This window comes from Nilaparvata lugens, chromosome 5 (assembly GCF_014356525.2).
Source record: "Nilaparvata lugens isolate BPH chromosome 5, ASM1435652v1, whole genome shotgun sequence".
NCBI lineage: Eukaryota > Metazoa > Arthropoda > Insecta > Hemiptera > Delphacidae > Nilaparvata > Nilaparvata lugens.
Window position 1 is genome coordinate 66,013,708 of NC_052508.1, and position 19,030 is coordinate 66,032,737.

Consider the following 19,030-nt stretch of genomic DNA (forward strand, 5'->3'; position numbering starts at 1 on the left):
TATCGATATTGATAGTGAAGGTGACTTTAAACACACTATTAAGTTACCGAAAGAATATTCAGTGGTTTTGAATGAGGATAACATCAGAAGTTTTAATTCTCGTTCATGGGAATTGAATGTGAGTGGGAATTGCATATTCTTGAGACAGTTTCATGGTAACTATAGACGTTGAGTATTAAGATAGCCCACCCCCGAGTGAAATAGATCTGAGAATATGTAAGTATTTTTGGATATGCTAGCTCATTCCAATTATACTTACATATTGTCGGAGAAAACACTTTAACAATCACAACTGGGATGTTTGTACAGAAAAAGAGCTCAATTTTTTACACATGCATAATATTGATAAACAGTTTGATTGAACTCTTGACTGTCAGTTGGAAACCAAGCATAATATGGATATTATAGAACTTAGATTATTGTAGAGATAAGGATTCACTTTAATCTGACAGTATAGCAATAGATTATTAAGCAATAGATGTAGAGAGAGAGATAGGGAATTTCTCAATTCACTTAAATCTGTCAGTATAGCATTAGATGTAGAGAGTGATGGGAGAGAGGGGAGAGGGGGGAAGGTGGTATGGGTGAGTGGGGAGTGGGGAGAGGGGGATTTCAAGCGAAAAAGAGTGTTTGAAGTCCCAGTTTATAACTACTGACATTATTTTTGGAGTTGGACTACCGCTGTGTGAATAAACAACGATAGGTTTCTTCTCATATGTACTTTTATCTCTATCTTGTTAGTGTTAAAACAGGTGATGGTAATCGCGGTAGAGATGGCCTCCACCGTCCACGTCGACCACCAACCACCTCCACCTCCCGGTCAGTGTGGATTGAGGTCGCAGAAACAGATCGAAAGCCGCATAATAATTCAAGGATTCCGTGAAATAGAAGTATAGAACGAACAACTCTGCTCATCACAAACAAACCGGTCCATGACTATCATTAGAAATGAATTAAGCTGTCCGCTGCTATAAAAAAGACCAGCTAATACCGCCAGGGTATCACTATAAATAACTATGCACCCATGGATTGTAGGAAACTGTATAACTAGGTCGAGAGTTGGGTATATGGGATGGGCTAAATTTCCTATAGTGTGGTCCACGTTATAATGGCAGTGGATTTTGATAGAATAGCGATGCCAATATTCTCTGCATTAATTAATTATATTTCTACACCGTCAAAAACATAATTGTCATCGTTGTGGACCTAGAAAAGGATAGTACCACCGGCTTTGTCGAATGATAGACAAGGATAGCAAAACCGAAGTTGATCAAATACTGTCATTATAACGTGGACCGCACTATAGTTTAGAAAATTCATGAATTTATTTATTATTAATTCATGGATAAAATATCATTCTCACTCTATGAATGATTGGGAAAGGAACAAAACTGTTCCCTTCCCAAATTCGGATAGAAATTATTGGCAACTAGCAAGACGGCAAGACGCCTCTGAGACGGCTTCTCTAATTGATTCTCGTGGAATTAATCACGATTGAAATTTAACCGGCTTTTGTGCAACCGGCACTAAATCTCTCAATTCAATCACAACTAGCAGGTAACCCGTGCTCCCCAAAAGTCTAATTAAAAACTTGACCTACAGAAATCATGAAAAATTTGGAATAGGCCTTTAACCATCCTCGGTAAATTAAGAATCTGTTTCAAAATTTTCAAGTTAATCAGTTGAGTAGTTCAGACGTTATGATGCTATAAAAAAGACCAGCTAAATCGCAGTGTATCACTATAAAAAATTGGTGTGGTACACTCACACAACTTTCCTTGCTCATTGAACTATAAGCCTCATTATCAAACGAGAATAATTTAGGGGAATAACATAATGACGATTGACGGCAACATATTTGCAACTACGATCAGACTACTGTATATGTGTATATACATTGTTTTCAGAGTACTTTTTCCTTATGTAAATTGTGAAATTCGATGATTTTTGAAATTCGTCAAAACAGCTGTTCACAGATGAAATATCTTGACTATGACTGTGTTCTTTTTATAAAGTGCTCTACCTACCGTACCCACGGTATATGGAGAAGAAAAAGTAAAACCGTGTACCTACCTATCTCATGACGAGAAGGAGGTTACAAAGTCCATTTCTCAAGATTAGGTGGACCCCCCATTAGTACCCCAGGAAAAAGACGCAGGTCAGTTGATAGAGCTAATAAATAACTATATAAGGTATGGATTTGAAAAAAATCGTTAGAGCCGTTTTTGAGAAAATCGTGAAAAACATGGTTTTTTAGTAACTGTCATTTTTCTAAAGAATATTACTGAGCTCCTGCAATTTTTCAGAAATGAAACTCATGTCAGTTGATAGGGCTTATAAATAGCTATCCATGGTAAAAATTTGAAGAAAATCGTTAGAGCCGTTTCCGAAAAACCGTGAAAAACATGGCTTTTTAGTCATTATCCGCCATTTTTCTCAAGAATATTACGGAGCTCCTGGAATTTTCCCAGAAATGAGACTCATGCCAGTTGATAGGGCTTATGAATAGCTATCCATGGTATAAATTTTAAGAAAATCGTTGGAGCCGTTTTCGAGAAAATGTGAAAAACATGGTTTTTTAGTCATTTTCTGCCATTTTTCTCAAGAATTTACGGAGCTCCTGAAATTTTCCCTGAAATGAGACTTATGCCAGTTGATAGGGCTATAAATAGCTATCCATGATATAAATTTGAAGAAAATCGTTAAAGCCATTTTCGAGAAAAACGTGAAAAACATGGTTTTTTAGTAATTATCCGCCATTTTTTCCGCCATCTTGAATTGAATTCTATTGAATTTCTTATTGTCGGGTCCTCATGGTATAAGGACCTTAAGTTTAAAATTTCAAGTCAATCGGTTGATTAGGAATGGAGTTATCGTGTTCACAGACATACACACATAACACACACACACATAACACACACCACACACAGACCAATACCCAAAAATCATGTTTTTGGACTCAGGGGACCTTGAAACGTATAGAAAACTTGAAATTGGGGTACCTTAATTTTTTTTGTAAAGCAATACTTTCCTTACCTATGGTAGTAGGGCAAGGAAAGTAATAACTATGCACCCATGGATTGTAGGAAACTGTAACCAGGTCGAGAGTTGGGTATACGGGTTGGGTTAAATTTCCTAGCTTAGAAATTTCATGAATTTTTGGCAGCTAGCAAGTTATCCGTGATACACAAGGGTCTAATAAAACGACGACCTACACAAATCTTGACAAATTAAAATGAGCCTATAAATAACCATCCTCGTAAATTGAGAATCTGCATTCAACATTTCAAGTTAATCAGTGAGTAGTTGAGACGTGATGATGCGTCATTCGTGAAATTTCTATCCCCCACGTGTATAAGCAAATTCTTTCCTTTATTATATTATAGACTAGCAGGTAACCCGTGCTCCGCAAGGGTCATTTTAAAACTTGACAAACTGAAAACTTTACCTACTGAAATCTTAAAGAATTCAAAATAGGCTATAACCATCCTCAATAAACTAAGACTCTGTATGCCAAATTTTAAGTTAATCATTATTATGGACGAAAATCCAATTAATTTCAAAATCATTCTTTTTAAATATCAAAATTCAAAATTTTAGTTTAGTCATTAGTTTTGAAGTGGAAATTGGACTTTTTAGAGTGAAGTGAAATCTTAACCTTATCTTTTTGAAAAATTTTATTTAAAAATTTGGGAGAAGACAGTTTTGGGCTATGCCTGGTATCTTCTCCCAATCATATTATAATTATGATATGTAATGCCAATGGAATAAATGAATAAATAAATAAATGCTGTAATTCCTCCGAAGACTTCTGCTACGGCAAATATGGCAACAGGGTAAACTGATACCCTGTAAAAATTACAGCTGATAAATAATTTGAATAGTGGCGCTCATCGAATTCCTACCTGTTTACCCTGTCGCAATATTTGCAGTAGCAAAGTCTCGGGGTGATTTACAGCATTTAATTTGGATATTGGTCTAATAATATGATAATTCATTAGCATTTGAATAATTGCAATTCTCAGTAATTTCCATCTGTAGTTTAAGTAATCAGTCCAGTATATCAGACGTGATGATGCGTTGAATTTCCAATCCCGTACGTGTATAAGCCAATTCTTTCCTTTATTATATTATAGATCGAATTCAAATTATTAATTCATCAAAAAATCCTTGATAATCCATTCTATTGGAGTACAAGAATAAATTGAATATTCAGGTATATAATTAAATTATAGATTGGCATTCCAAAAAATTCTGCAAGCGTTTTCTCAAGAAATATAGGAAATTATGTAACCAACATTGAAAAATATAATTATGAAATATAGCAGGTAACACGTGCTCCGCAAGGTTCTATTTTAAAACTTGACAAACTGAAAACTTTACCTACCGTACTCAAATCTTGAGAATTCAAAATAGGTCTATAACCATCCTCGGTAAATCAGGAATCTGTATTGAAAATTAAAGTTAATCAGTTGAGTAGTTCAGACGTGATGATGCTTCTTCGTGAATTCCTATCCCGTACGTGTATAAGCCAATTCTTTCCTCTATTATATATAGATCAAATTCAAATTATTAATTCATCAAAACAATCCTTGATAAGCTATTCTATTGGAGTACAAGAATGAATTGAATAATTGAATATTCAGTTAAATAATTAAATTATAGATTGAGCATTCCAAAAAATTAAAAGGTTTTTCAAGAAATACAGGAAACAAATATTGAAAAATAGAGTTTTAAAAGTTATGTTATCACCCCCTCCTCAACTGCTTTGTGTTACTTCTTTTACTTCAACACAGTCTGGGGTTACTATCATAATCATCCATGATCCATGACAATGTGATCATCGATTCGTCATCTCTATCCTCAATTTCCCCTCAGCTGTACTTTAGATAAGAATAATAATGAACTCTTGAAATAAGTGATGAAGATTTGAACAAAGACATCCAGATAAAAGGTGACATTCCTTGTCTTGCATTCTCAATTTGTAACGCTTTGTTCCTAGTGCCTCCCATATTTCAGCACTGCATTGTTCCTATAGTTGAAAGCTGCTTCTCTGAACAATGGGCCACATTATAGATTTCTATTTGAGACGATAACGATATCATTGACCTTCAAAGACAGATGATATGAATGTTGTTCAGATTGTTTTGAGATCTTGATAATTTTTATCAGGAGTGTATTATCTTACTTCATCGTTCACTCTATAATCTGCAAACACGTTTACAATGCGAATGTCCAAGAGGTTCACAATACTGATTTCCCCGATACTGAAATTTGTCTTAAATATTCGACTGAAATTTTGAAAACTCTGAAATAACATGGAATTTCATCTTAAAATGCACACTGGACACCAATCAGTTTAATCTTTATATATAAAAGCGAAATGGCACTCACTCACTCGCAGAACTATAAAATATACCGAACCAAAAACGTTCAAATTTTGTAGGTATGTTCAGTTGGCCCTTTAGAGTCGCACTAAGAACGGATTGGAAATTTCAAAGATACGCCACAATCTGCGTTTTCAGCTTTTAATCGAGAACAAATGAACAGAAAATGTTCAAATTTAGTACAGAAGCTCAGCTAGGTGTAATAATGGTTGTGTTAGAAGGAATTTGCAAAAACGTCAAAGATACGCCCAAAATTAGTGTTTTTTTCTTTTTCTCAGATTTATCGACAACAACAGAAAATGTTCAAATTGGGTACAGAGGTTAGGGTCTAAAAAGTTTGTGATGAGGTGACTTTAATATTTCATCAAAGATACGCCCAAAATCAGCGTTTTTCTCAGCTTTTATGCGTTTTCACAGTACTTTGACTTTCTGATGGAATGAAGCATTGCTCAAATGAAAATGCATGCAAGCGAAGCGAGCTTGCTGATCTCATTTTTGGACGATCCAGTCGGGGGCCCCCTGACTAGACGGATATGGCGAGCGAAGCGAGCCTGATGGATGGTCTCTATTAATACAATAAAGAAAAGATAGACTTATACACGTATAGGATAAGAAATCACGAATAACGCCTCATCACATCTGAACTACTCAACTGATTAACATTACATAAAGATTCTTAATTTACCGAGGTTGGTTATAGGCCTATTCTAAATTCTTCAAGATTTCAGTTAGTCAAGTTTTTAATCAGACCCTTGCGGAGCACGGGTTACCTGCTAGCAGAGGAGCTACTATAATGTATGTAATGTATATAATGTAATGCTGTATTCTGTGCTGCTAGTTGTAACTTGAACAGCGTTTCACAAACCAACATGAAGTTAGTATATATATGAATATCAAACAATATCTATTACGACAACTTTCAACATAGAGAAAGTTCTTATTTTCCAACATCAATCATATACTATCCCAATGTCAATAACGATTCTCAGCCATAATATTAACCGGAAAGAGTTTATCTACATTGAAATAGTATTGTTTCTGTTGAGAAAATATTTCATGGAATCCTTTTGAATATTACAATGGAAATATAAATGATGTAGCATAGCTAATTGAAAAGTAATCTTATCTTAATTTAATATCCAATATCTGAATAATACATTAATCTTATCATACATCTCATCTATAATATAATAAAGGAAAGAATTGACTTATACACGTACGGGATAGGAAATTCACAAATGACACATCATCACGTCTGAACTACTGGACTGATTAACTTGGAATTTTACATATACATTCTTAATTTATCAAGGGTGGTTATAGGTCTATTCGAAATTCTTCAAGATTTCAGTACGTCAAGCTTTCAGTTTGTCAAGTTCTTAATTAGACCCTTGCGGAGCACGCTTTACTGTTTTAGTCATGAATGAATAAAATTAATCGTATTCCACAAGATGAATGAGAATATAGAATATGCAGTTTTCCAGATTATAAGCAGAAGTATCAGCGCAGTTCCAGAAGTATTACATACTTCCAGTTCCAACTGAACATACAACATAAGTAATAAGTATAGTAATCAAATAAACTAAAACAAAACCATTACTATTTTTCAAGTTTATTTGATTGAAAATTCATAAAATAAACTTCCATCTACCGGACAAATACAATACTACGTCCAACTGTGTTCAACAGCTCTACCTCTTCCACCAATCACAAGCGACTAGCTTCGTTCTAGCACACGCCCTTCAATCCTATTGGTTGATACAACTCACCACGTCATGTACTCCATTTCGTGGGAGTGAGTTAGCAATTCTAACCAATCAAAAGCGACAAGATGACAATCCTATTGGTTGATAACAGCTCACCAACGTCATTTCGTGAGAGTGAGTTAGCAATTCTAACCAATCAAAAGCGACAAGATGACAAGATTGTATATTGTGAGAATGGTGCTGCAGTTCAAGTATAAGAGATAAAATATGTATCATTTATCTCATATGGATCTCAATTTTTTTTATTCAACGATAGATTGCTATTTAGTCTAGGGACTAATGAGCAACTTTTTTCTGTCCTATAATACTAATAAATACTTAATATAAGAGAATCCTCCATAGGGTCTCCTATTCAAATTCTAATATTATTAGTACACCGCTTATGACTGTACTACACAGGTGGGTTTCTCAAAATAAATTAATAAAATGAACTTCCTTATCAGTATATTTGTTGGACAAATAACTATGTTTGTAAGAGATTTGTGAGAAATAGTACTATATGTTGTAATTTTTCTATTGATGTAAATAAATTATTTAATATAGCTTTGTGAATTTTTCAAGTACGGAACTTTGTGAGAAATAGCTTGTGTTAATGGGACAGTGGTAGTATCCTTTCTCATTTTATATCAGCTACTCATTCTCAAGTTTCATTTCAGCTATTTCATCATCTCTCTATTGATCCATTCATGAAATCATCACAAATAAAAACGTTAGTACTGTATTATAATTCATTCCCTCATCATAAACTATGTTCAAAATACTTGTGGAGAGTTGCCTTTGTTAATAAATAAATGTTATATTTTTGTGAGAGACAGTTAATAGTAAGTGCTGTTTGGCAGACAGCCTAAAACTGTATTATAATTCATTCCCTCATCATAAACTGTGTTCAAAATACTAATGGAGAGTTGCCATTGTTAATAAATAAATTTTATATTTTTGTGAGAGACAGTTAATAGTAAGTGCTGTTTGGCAGACAGCCTAAAACTGTATTATAATTCATTCCCTCATCATAAACTGTGTTCAAAATACTTGTGGAGAGTTGCCTTTGTTAATAAATAAATGTTATATTTTTGTGAGAGACAGTTGATAGTAAGTGCTGTTTGGCAGACAGCCTAAAACTGTATTATAATTCATTCCCTCATCAAAAACTGTGTTCAAAATACTTTTGGAGAGTTGCCTTTGTTAATGGATAAATTTTATATTTTTGTGAGAGACGGTTAATAGTAAGTGCTGTTTGGCAGACAGCCTAAAACTGTATTATAATTCATTCCCTCATCATAAACTGTGTTCAAAATACTTGTGGAGAGTTGCCTTTGTTAATAAATAAATGTTATATTTTTGTGAGAGACAGTTAATAGTAAGTGCTGTTTGGCAGACAGCCTAAAACTGTATTATTATTCATTCCCTCATCATAAACTGTGTTCAAAATATTTGTGAAGAGTTGCCTTTGTTAATAAATAAATGTTATATTTTTGTGAGAGACAGTTAATAGTAAGTGCTGTTTGGCAGACAGCCTAAAGGCCATTGATGTAGAAAATTTATCAAGTTATTATATATTTTTTTGTTGTTGTGGTTGATGTCAATAAAGATTTTTTGAATTATTATTAGTAAATGCTGTCCAAATAATTTGATAAAAAAATAAAGTGAGAAAAACTCAATTGATTACAATGAAATCATAATGAACAACATAATAGTCTAATAAACTTACCACAAAATAATGGTATCCAAGTTCCATCTCAAACACAATTTATAGCACCTCGGTTTTTAACACAAGAAACATCAAAATACACCATTACACAGTACACTTTTCACTTAAAACCTTGAAAACTATCTAAAATTGAAAACTATCACCCCATTCAATCAATCTATTTATCAACATTGAGCATCTTTGAAACATCAACAACTGAAATTGATGGGCCTGTTCAAATTTATTGGAGCCAGTTATCTGATTAACATGTGCAAAAGCTGATATCTACATAGAATGTGAGTTATTATTATTGGATTGAATTAAACCTATTAAAATTTATGTTATTGTTTATTGATTTGTGGTTAATTAGTAATTTTAAACCTTCACAATTCAAACTATTGAATAATACTGTATCTTACTACCGTTAAACTTAACAAAAATGAAAGATTACTAACTGACACCCTATCAAAATCTTTTGCTTTATTTTATAGATTTGTGGTTGATTAGTAAAGTGACTTCAAAGCATCCACAAACTAATTAATAACAGCCTAATATCGTGGAACTTCACAAAGATTACAACTGTCACCTTATCAATTTCATCAAGTTAGCAAATTTGACACACATCAAACAACACTTCTCGCAATCCATATTGAATGATCGAAACAGTTAACGTGAACACAAACTGTCAAAACACGGGCACATTGTTTGCACCACGGCAGCGTTACTACAAACACACCGACACAACCGCACAGACAGAGCGTCGGCAGAGAACTGAATCACCGGCTATTTACGATTTTCGCTTCCAAGGTGTGCTTCCCCTCCCCACACCTCGAGCCATTGGTACCCTGTTCCAACTCCCCCCCCCCCCCTATCAGCAATTGCCACCCAAATAATGACAGTACAGTACTGTAATTTCGCCAGTGCTCAAAGGCTGATACAGAAGAAGAAGAAACAATTGGTGCTGTAAAGAGTGCGAGGAAAAGAGAGGGAGAATCAAAGCTCGCTAGAGAGAGATTGAGTGAGTGAGAAAGAAAGTAGAGATAGTGATAGCGAAAACTGAAGAGAAAAGAGATATAGTACGAGAAAAGGTAGGAAAAGTGTAGGAGAGACCGTCAGTACTGAAGAGAGAGAAAGAGAGAAAATAATGTGGCAATTGGTGACTGGCTGTTGTGTGTTGCTCTATTATAGTCACTCTTTGTTGACTGACCCTTCTGTCAATGATGTCAGACGTACAATGCAGTATTATAGTGAAAGATGGAGGAGAAAATATGTGGAATGTCGTGGTTGAGATGGGAAACTACTTTGAGAAAATTCGTTCGCCGATTTTTTTTGGGAAGCTTTAGAATGAAGAGGAATAAAGAGGGCTTTATTTTGAAGAGGAATGTAGCTTACTAATTTGTACAATATTCTATGAAGTCTCTGATAAGGAACCAGACAAAATTGATGAAAAATGTAATATTTTTATTACTTACTAGGTAACCCGTGCTCCACGAGGATCTGATTAAAAACTTTGACTACTCTTCAAATCTTGAAAAATTTAAAATAGGTCTTTAACCATCCTCGGTAAATAAGAATAGAATACTTTTATTCCATTAAAGCAATAACAATGCAATAGGAAACGTCAATAAAGACATAACAAGTCGATAAACGTCATTAATACTATAACAAAAAATAAAAACGAACATTACAACAACTGAAATTGATGGGCCTGTTCAAATTTATTGGAGCCAGTTATCTGTTAACATGTGCAAAAGCTGATATCTACATAGAATGTGAGTTATTATTATTGGATTGAATAAACCTATTAAAATTTCTGCTATCGTTTATTGAATTGTGGTTAATTAGTAATTTTAAACCTTAACAATTCAAACTATTGAATAATACTGTATCTTACAACCGTTAAACTTAACAAAAATGAAAGATTACTAACTGACACCTATCAAAATCTTTTGCTTTATTTTATAGATTTGTGGTTGATTAGTAAGTGACTTCAAAGCATCCACAAACTAATTAATAACAGCCTAATATCGTGTAACTTCACCAAGATTACAACTGTCACCTTATCAATTTCATCAATTTGACACACATCAAACAACACTTCTCGCAATCCATATAAAATGATCGAAACAGTTAACGTGAACACAAACTGTCAAAACACGGGCACATTGTTTTCCACGGCAGCGTTACTACAAACACACCGACACAACCGCACAGACAGAGCGTCGGCAGAGAACTGAATCACCGGCTATTTACGATTTTCGCTTCCAAGGTGTGCTTCCCCTCCCCACCCCTCGCGCCATGGGTACCCTGTTCCAACTCCCCCCTCGGCCAACAATTGCCACCCAAATAATGACAGTACAGTACTGTAATTTCGCCAGTGCTCAAAGGCTGATAGAGAAGAAGAGAAGAAACAATTGGTGCTGTAAAGAGTGCGAGGAAAAGAGAGAGAAAATCAAAGCTCCCTGGAGAGAGATTGAGTGAGTGAGAAAGAAAGTAGAGATAGTGATAGCGAAAACTGAAGAGAAAAGAGAAATAGTACGAGAAAAGGTAGGAAAAGTGTAGGAGAGACCGTCAGTACAGGAGAGAGAGAAAGAGAGAAAATAATGTGGCATTTGTTGACTGGCTGTTTTGTGTTGCTCTATTATAGTCGCTCTTTGTTGACTGACCTCTCTGTCAATGATGTCAGACGTACAATGTGGTATTATAGTAAAAGATGGAGGAGAAAATATGTGGAATGCCGTGGTTGAGATGGGAAACCACTTTGAGAAAATTCGTTGGCCGATTTTTTTTGGGAAGCTTTAGAATGAAGAGGAATAAAGAGGGCTTTATATTGAAGAGGAATGTAGCTTACTAATTTGTACAATTTTATCAAGTCTCTGATAAGGAACCAGACAAAATTGATGAAAAATGTAATAATTTTATTACTTACTAGGTAACCCGTGCTCCACAAGGATCTGATTGAAAAATTTACCTACTGAAATCTTGAAAATTTTAAAATAGGTCTATAACCATCCTCGGTAAATTAAGAATCTATGTGCAAAATTTCATGTTAATCTACCCAGTACTTCAGACGTGATGATGCGTCATTCGTATAAATTTCCTATCCCGTTCGTGTATAAGCTAAATATTCTATTCTTTATTATAAATTATAGATGGTGAAGATGACTGGAAAAGTACTTTGAAGCCTAACTATAGTGAGGTCCACGTTATAATGGCAGTATTCGATTAACATTCGTGTTGCTATCCTTGTCTATCATTCGTATCCTTGTCTTTCTTATCATATCAGCTATCCTCTAAAGAAGGAAGAGAATCAGCAACGCTGTTCTCATATCATTCTCCACTGCCATTAAAACGTGGTCATCACTATATGAAAAATACCTCCAGTGTGATAATTCACATTCACTCACTAATTGTTCATTCAATCAGGTCATTTATTCATTCATTATTTTTACAAGAAAGCACTAATCGAGAGAGAAAAACTAAGGGTACTCCTTGTACTATTTCTCTCCCAAATTTAGATAACATTTTGAATGTTCGAAATAGGGTTATGAGAGAATGAAATCAATGCGTAATATGTGAAGAGGTAGTACGGCAGTCAAGTTATAATAAAACTGCAGTCAAGTCATGTTTGTAATCGTTAAAGCAATAAATGTTCAATAAATTGAATAGAATAGATTGAAACTTGTTAACTAAACAATTATTAAAGTAGAAGATAAACAGATCGATAATTTCAATGTTAACTTAAATATTCATCGAACACATAATTGATCATGTTTCATTTTTCAATCAAATAATCTCATCTTATCTGATAGATAATAATGCATCTTTTATTAACGCATTCCGACGCAGAAGTCATTAACATCTTTGGTAAGATGATGAGAACCATCTGACTCACATAGATGTGACTAGTCACTTACTGTCACGTGATCAGTCACTTACATAGACAATCTATTATCTATTATAAAAAAGTATTATTATAATTTTATAGGCTGTAAAATAAAAGATTGTTTATTCTAGGCTATAAACTCAACTGATATCATGAGAAAGTTATAGATAATTGATGTATAGGATATGATAGTTAATTACAAATTTAGGCTGATGATTGTACAGAGTATGTGAGTGATCTATCATCTTATTCTACATAATTATGTAAAGCGAAATGGCACTGACTGACTGACTCACTCACTCACTCACTCGCAAAAATAAAAATCTACCGGACCAAAAACTTTCAAATCTGGTAGGTATGTTCAGTTGGCCCTTTAGAGGCGCACTAAGAAATCTTTTGGCAATATTTTAAATCTAAGGGTGGTTTTTAAGGGTTTAAAGTTCGTCTTTTAGCATGTATATTATTCTTACTCTCTTAATTATAATTATTGAAAAATGTCCATACCATATTATGTTAATATAAACTATAATCTGGAGAGAGTACCTCTTCGAACAGTGTTAACTGGTAACTAAATTAATAATTTTGTCAGGTTGGCATTAAGTTGAGTTGACTTTGTTAGTTTGGCACCAAGTTGAAGATTGAAATGCATTTATCGCGGAAAAATTGATTGGGCACTGCTACTTCTATCAGAGCTATTCCTGGTAATATTATATTACAGCCGTCAGGCTCGCTTCGCTCGCCATATCCGTTTAGCCAGACGTTTAGTCTGGACCCCCGACTGGATCGTCCTAACATATGATAAAAATGCTCAAATGAAAAATGTAGGCGAGCGAAGCGAGCCTGCTGAGCTCATTCTTGGACGATCCAGTCGGGGATCCTGGGGGCGGAGCTCTCTGGCTAGACGGATATGGCGAGCGAAGCGAGCCTGACGTCTAGTATGCTGTATAAGGTTATTCTTGACAACAAACCTGACATTCTCTAATATCAGATCAGCGAGCAAATTCAACTGTCTCAATAATTTCAAGGAGCCTCTTTGGAGAATGACTCGCATGTGACATTCTCAAGCTGCTTGCTTCCTATTGGTCGTGAGCTGTGAAGGTGAAATGGCGTCCAATTAACCATTGACCAATCAGAGAGCTTCTTGGCTTTGGAGGCGTGGACTACTAATTCAGCCACTTTTACATCAATTTCATGTTACTGCACTAACAGTGCTTGTAACCAAAATTTGGTTCCATGGATTTGGATATACTAGTCCGGGCGCAAATGTCATGAAGTGTTGTCCTATTTGTTGTCACACTTGCTCAATGTCTCAATTTCTTCTTTAGGTCTGACATAATAAGGATCGTGATGGGGATAAGTCGAAATCACAGGCAAACACCTCGGAAACAAGATGGCCGCCAAAATTTTCAGAATTTGCTAAATCTCTTGTATTTCAATAATCGTTCAACAAGATATTCAACCGTTTTTCAGACAAAAATATTTTTCAAATCTTCCTTTACAATATTTTTGTTTCATAAAATTTTCCTCTAAAACGCATATTTTTACTTTCCTTGCTCTACTAAAATAGGTAAGGAAAGTATTTCTTTCCAAAAAAAATTAAGGTACCCCAATTTTCAGTTTTCTATACGTTTCAAGGTCCCCTGAGTCCAAAAACATGATTTTTGGGTGTTGGTCTGTGTGTGTGTGTGTATGTGTGATGTCTGTGAACACGATAACTCCATTCCTAATTAACCAATTGACTTAAATTTCAAACTTAAGGTCTTATACCATGAGGACCCGACAATAAGAAATTCAATAAAATTCAATTCAAGATGGCGGAAAAAATGGCGGATAATTACTAAAAAACTATGTTTTTATGTTTTTCACGATTTTCTCGAAAACGGCTCTAACGATTTTCTTCAAATTTATACCATGGATAGCTAATCATAAGCCCTATCAACTGACATGAGTCTCATTTCTAGGAAAATAGCAGGAGCTGCGTAATATTCTCGAGAAAAATGGCAGATAATTACTGAAAAGCCATTTTTTTCACGATTTTCTCAAAAATTTCTCGACTGATTTATTTCAAATTCATACTCTGTATAGTTATTTATCAGCTCCATCAACTAGCATGAGTCTCCTTTCTGAGAAACTAAGGGGGTGTTCACCCCATCCTTGAGAAATGGACTTTGTAACCTCCTTCTCGTGCATGAGGTAGGTAGGTAGAGCAGTCTATAAAAATAACACATAGTCGAGATATTTCATCTGTAGAACAGCTATTTTGACGACTTTTAAAAAATCATCGGATTTCACAATTTACACAAAGGAAAAAGTACTCTGAAAAAAATTATATACACACATATAGTCTGATCGTAGTTTCAAATAATTATGTTGCCGCCAATCGTCATTATGTTATTTCTCTAAATTATTGTCGTTTAAGAATGAGGCTCACAGTTCAATGAGCAAGGAAAGTTGTGTGAGTGTACCACACCAGATTTTTTTTAGTTATAACCTTCAAAATCCCAAAAAAACTTTTTTCCAATTTTTTTCAAATTTTATTCCATTATAACTTTCTTTGTCAAGAGATACAGAGAAATTTCGAATCTATGAAATTTAGAGCGATTTTTCAACTTTAGAATGATTTATCTCCATGCGATTGTACGTCAAAAAATGAGTTCTCCAGCACCCTCCAAAGAAAACCCTGCACGTGCGTTTTTCCATACATATGAGGTAACAAGCTAGAGCTATAAAATCGATTTTTTCATGACTACTTCAAGATAGAGTCTTGCAAATTGTCTAAATCTCTTCATTGCAACAAGCCGAATAAGAATATTGGTGATGGAAACAACGAACATATTATTCGACATCATTGAAAAATTCAAGATGGCGGTCATTATTAACAGAAATTTTTATTCCGCCTGCTATTTAGTTATTGTGAGAGATATCGGACTGATTTCATCACAAAAGTGTTTAGAATTAACCAAACCATGGTGTTCGAGAGAATCGTCTCATTTCAACCTCTCTTTTCATGTTTTATACAACTTCAAAAACTTGAAACATACATTTTTCGGGGACAATATTTCACTTTCCACCCTGAAAATGTATTCGCAGTGGACATACACTAGTGTATTGGACAGTGTTTTAGAATATTTCCAAAGCTTTAAAACGACATCTGGTTGGAGGCTGTAAGTCCATATTCCACGGCTGGAGCGTCATCGGAAAAAGAGAGAAAAGTACTATTTGCAGCGGAAAACACGCTTTTTCCACCAAATGCCAATCCCAACAATTAGAAAACCGTGTAATTCATGACTCCTTGAAGGTACAGACTTGGGAATGGTATCAATCTCTTTGTAATGATGTATAGAAAGAGAATATTTATGATGGCAATCTCAAAAATGTTTGTCATCAGAAAAAAACAAGATGGCGGCAAAAATATGTCGATTTTCAATAAATCGTCTGTAATTCTAATAATGTCGAGGATATCAGATCATTTCTGATACACTTTTGTTCAACCGGTCTTGTGACTTTCATCGATCAATGCAAAATATTCCAGTAGCAGTAGAAATGAGTTGAACAAAAAACTTAAAATTTGAGGTTTCCGTAAAAAGATACGATGATTAAATGTCACGAACGTCAGCAAGCGGAACTGAAATTTGAGAAATTACAAGTTTATCAAACTAGAACTGCATATTTGTGAACATACTAATTTATTATTATTACAACAAGCTGTAATACGAGTAATGAAGGTGGTTATTATCCACTTCAATGCATTCGTTATTTTTCTGCAAATTTTTCATGCTATCCTTATTTCCACGTTTATACTCTAATTCTCTTCTTAATAATCAGTTTGCGAATAATATTATTATGAATTCTGCATATAGGTAGAATCGAAATTACGTAAGGACAAAACCAGTTTACCGTGATAATGTTTCAGTTGAAAACCACTGTGATTCCACTCATTAACGGTTTCTATTTCAACAAGAGGCTAATAAAGAGATTCCTGATAGATGCTATCACCGTAAACCAAAATTTACATTAACTGAATAGGCCTATTTGATATTCTTATAAATTACATATATCTCAGATTGCACAAAGGTCTGTTAACTTTTAATCCCGATTAAATGTCACTAGAACCAATCAGAGAAGCCTTCTTCTCAGAAAAACCACTACCTCCGTAAACAAAGCCATAGTGCATTCTGGTGACGTCAGCACAGGTAGGGATCTCCTTCACTCCTACATCAATAAACATTTGTGCACTTCAGCTGTTCTATATCAGCTAGTGTTTTTATTGGTGTAGGAGCCCTACCTGTGCTGACGTCACCAGAATTCAATATGGTTTTTCTTAAGGAGGTAGTGGAAAAACCTTCTCTGATTAGTTCCCATGGAATTTAATCATGATTAAAATTTATCAGGTTTTTGTGCAACCGGGCCATAGACTTACTTTTTGGGCTTACATGACTCTGATAGCAAATGGTGTTCGAAGTTTTTCAATTAATTATCTAATGAAATTTCTATTCAAAAACTTCATGATAATCCATTCTATTGAACTATAAGTAGTATGAATTGATATCAAGGTACGTAATCTACTTTAATAGTTTAGATTATTCTTTTTCGCCACACTGCACAGAAAGCAGCTGTTTTCCAGTCCCTACGTAGATCTGAAAGACCGTGTTTGCAGACGACGTCAGAAAAGGGTTACTTTTCCGGTCTAGGCCAGAAAGTTGTCTCTTCCAGCCGCTCATGGAAGTAGTTAATAAGTCATCCGCTAGATCGGGCGAGTGTCCACTTTCATCATCAGCTGAAGTCACCATGCTTTCAGTTCCAGTTTCGAATCAAACTAATTCGCTTCGCAACCAGTTTATTCAATTATTTATTGTTGATTAGTGCATTCCGAATTTCAAAAATGCTTGAAGATGACTGTGGTATTCCAAGTGAAATTTTAAAAGAATCTGAAATCCTGACTGCAAATCTTCTACCACTAAAATCAAGAAATAGGTACGATAGCTTAACGAGTATTCTTTATTTGTATTCTTCATTTATTTTGTCAGCAATGCCTGTAGTGTGGCGAAAAATATCGTTCGCACCACGGGCAAAAATGTTTTTCCAGCTCTCAATCTTTTCTAGTCCTCGGCTACGGCCTCGGACTGAAAACCGATTCGAGCTGGAAAAATCTCATTTTCTGCTCTAGGTGCGAATATACTATTTTATATAAAATAGAATTATAGTTCCATTTTTGAAATTAATAAAATAGTAGTTCTGTGAACAGTAGACCTCGCGCTCAGTAAGTTAAATTGACCTGATGTTATGTTTTCTCAAAAATTATAAATAATTTATCTATTTAAAATGTCTAGAAAAAATCCTAAATAAATATAGAGCTTTCTGTCCTATCGTACCGTGACGTGTCGTCCCGGAATGTGAGTGTGAGCGCTGTTATCAGGTCTGGCTGCAACTGTCTACAACGTTGATGGAAAGATACATTTTCAAGATGTTCGATGTTTTTTAACGGGTAGTATTATAGTCAACTGTCTACAGCTAACGTTGATGGAAAGATACATTTTCAGAATGTTCGATGTTTTTGAACGGGTAGTATTATAGTCCACTAAACAGCTGATTTATGATGAATAATTCTATAGTCTGATTTTTACTCTAATATTGGCGTATGAAGGAGGCTCCTTATCCTTTATATTATCCTTGAAATGCCAAATTTCTAAAAACCTTGTATATACGTCGACGCGCAATTTAAAAAGGAACCTACCTGTCAAATTTCATGAAAATCTATCACCGCGTTTCGCCGTAAATGCGCAACATAAAAACATATAAACATTAAGAGAAATGCCAAACCGTCGACTTGAATCTTAGACCTCACTTCGCTCGGTCAATAATAGATTAAAAATACAAATTATTATAACAATTCATTTCAATGATCCATCCACACCATCTTCAGATTTAAAAAAAAATATTTTTTTAATTTCAAAAAGATTAGATTACTCCTATTTATTGTGTGTTGAGTAATAGCTGAAATTGATTAAAGAGAGAAATCAAAATTTGATAAATTATTTCTCTTTACAAAACAACGAATCTAACACAGACACGATATCATGAAACAGGAAAGACTCTTTTCTCAAGACATAGTCGCACGACTGCAAAATTAGCATAAGACAGCATCATCTCAATTATACTTTTGAGATTTTCGAAATTATAATCGGCGAATGCTCTGAACCAAAATCAAGATGGAAAGATAATATTCGGCCGTTCTTCAATCATTGCATAATAGTGCCATCTCCATTTTCATTCCAATGTTTGTCTTGTAGGCCGAATCCTAAAT

At 34.5% G+C, this 19,030-nt stretch overlaps 2 protein-coding genes across 3 annotated transcripts in view; one reads left to right on the top strand and one right to left on the bottom strand.

The window, feature by feature from the left end:
• Positions 1-896, top strand: part of LOC120351656 — a gene marked incomplete at its 5' end in the record, with an annotated part of 1,384 nt that extends 488 nt beyond the window's left edge. Inside the window, one exon of the mRNA XM_039429583.1 lies at positions 742-896. Within this exon, the coding sequence (XP_039285517.1) occupies positions 742-896 (155 nt within the window). The remainder of the gene's footprint in view (positions 1-741) is intronic.
• The window catches only part of LOC111047403 (rab11 family-interacting protein 4-like), a 297,989-nt gene extending 288,382 nt beyond the window's left edge, over positions 1-9,607 (bottom strand). For both annotated transcript variants that reach the window (XM_039429081.1, XM_039429079.1), the window contains exon 1: positions 8,862-9,607. The gene's annotated coding sequence lies outside the window, so the exon portion shown is untranslated. The remainder of the gene's footprint in view (positions 1-8,861) is intronic.
• Positions 9,608-19,030: the final 9,423 nt, after the last annotated feature.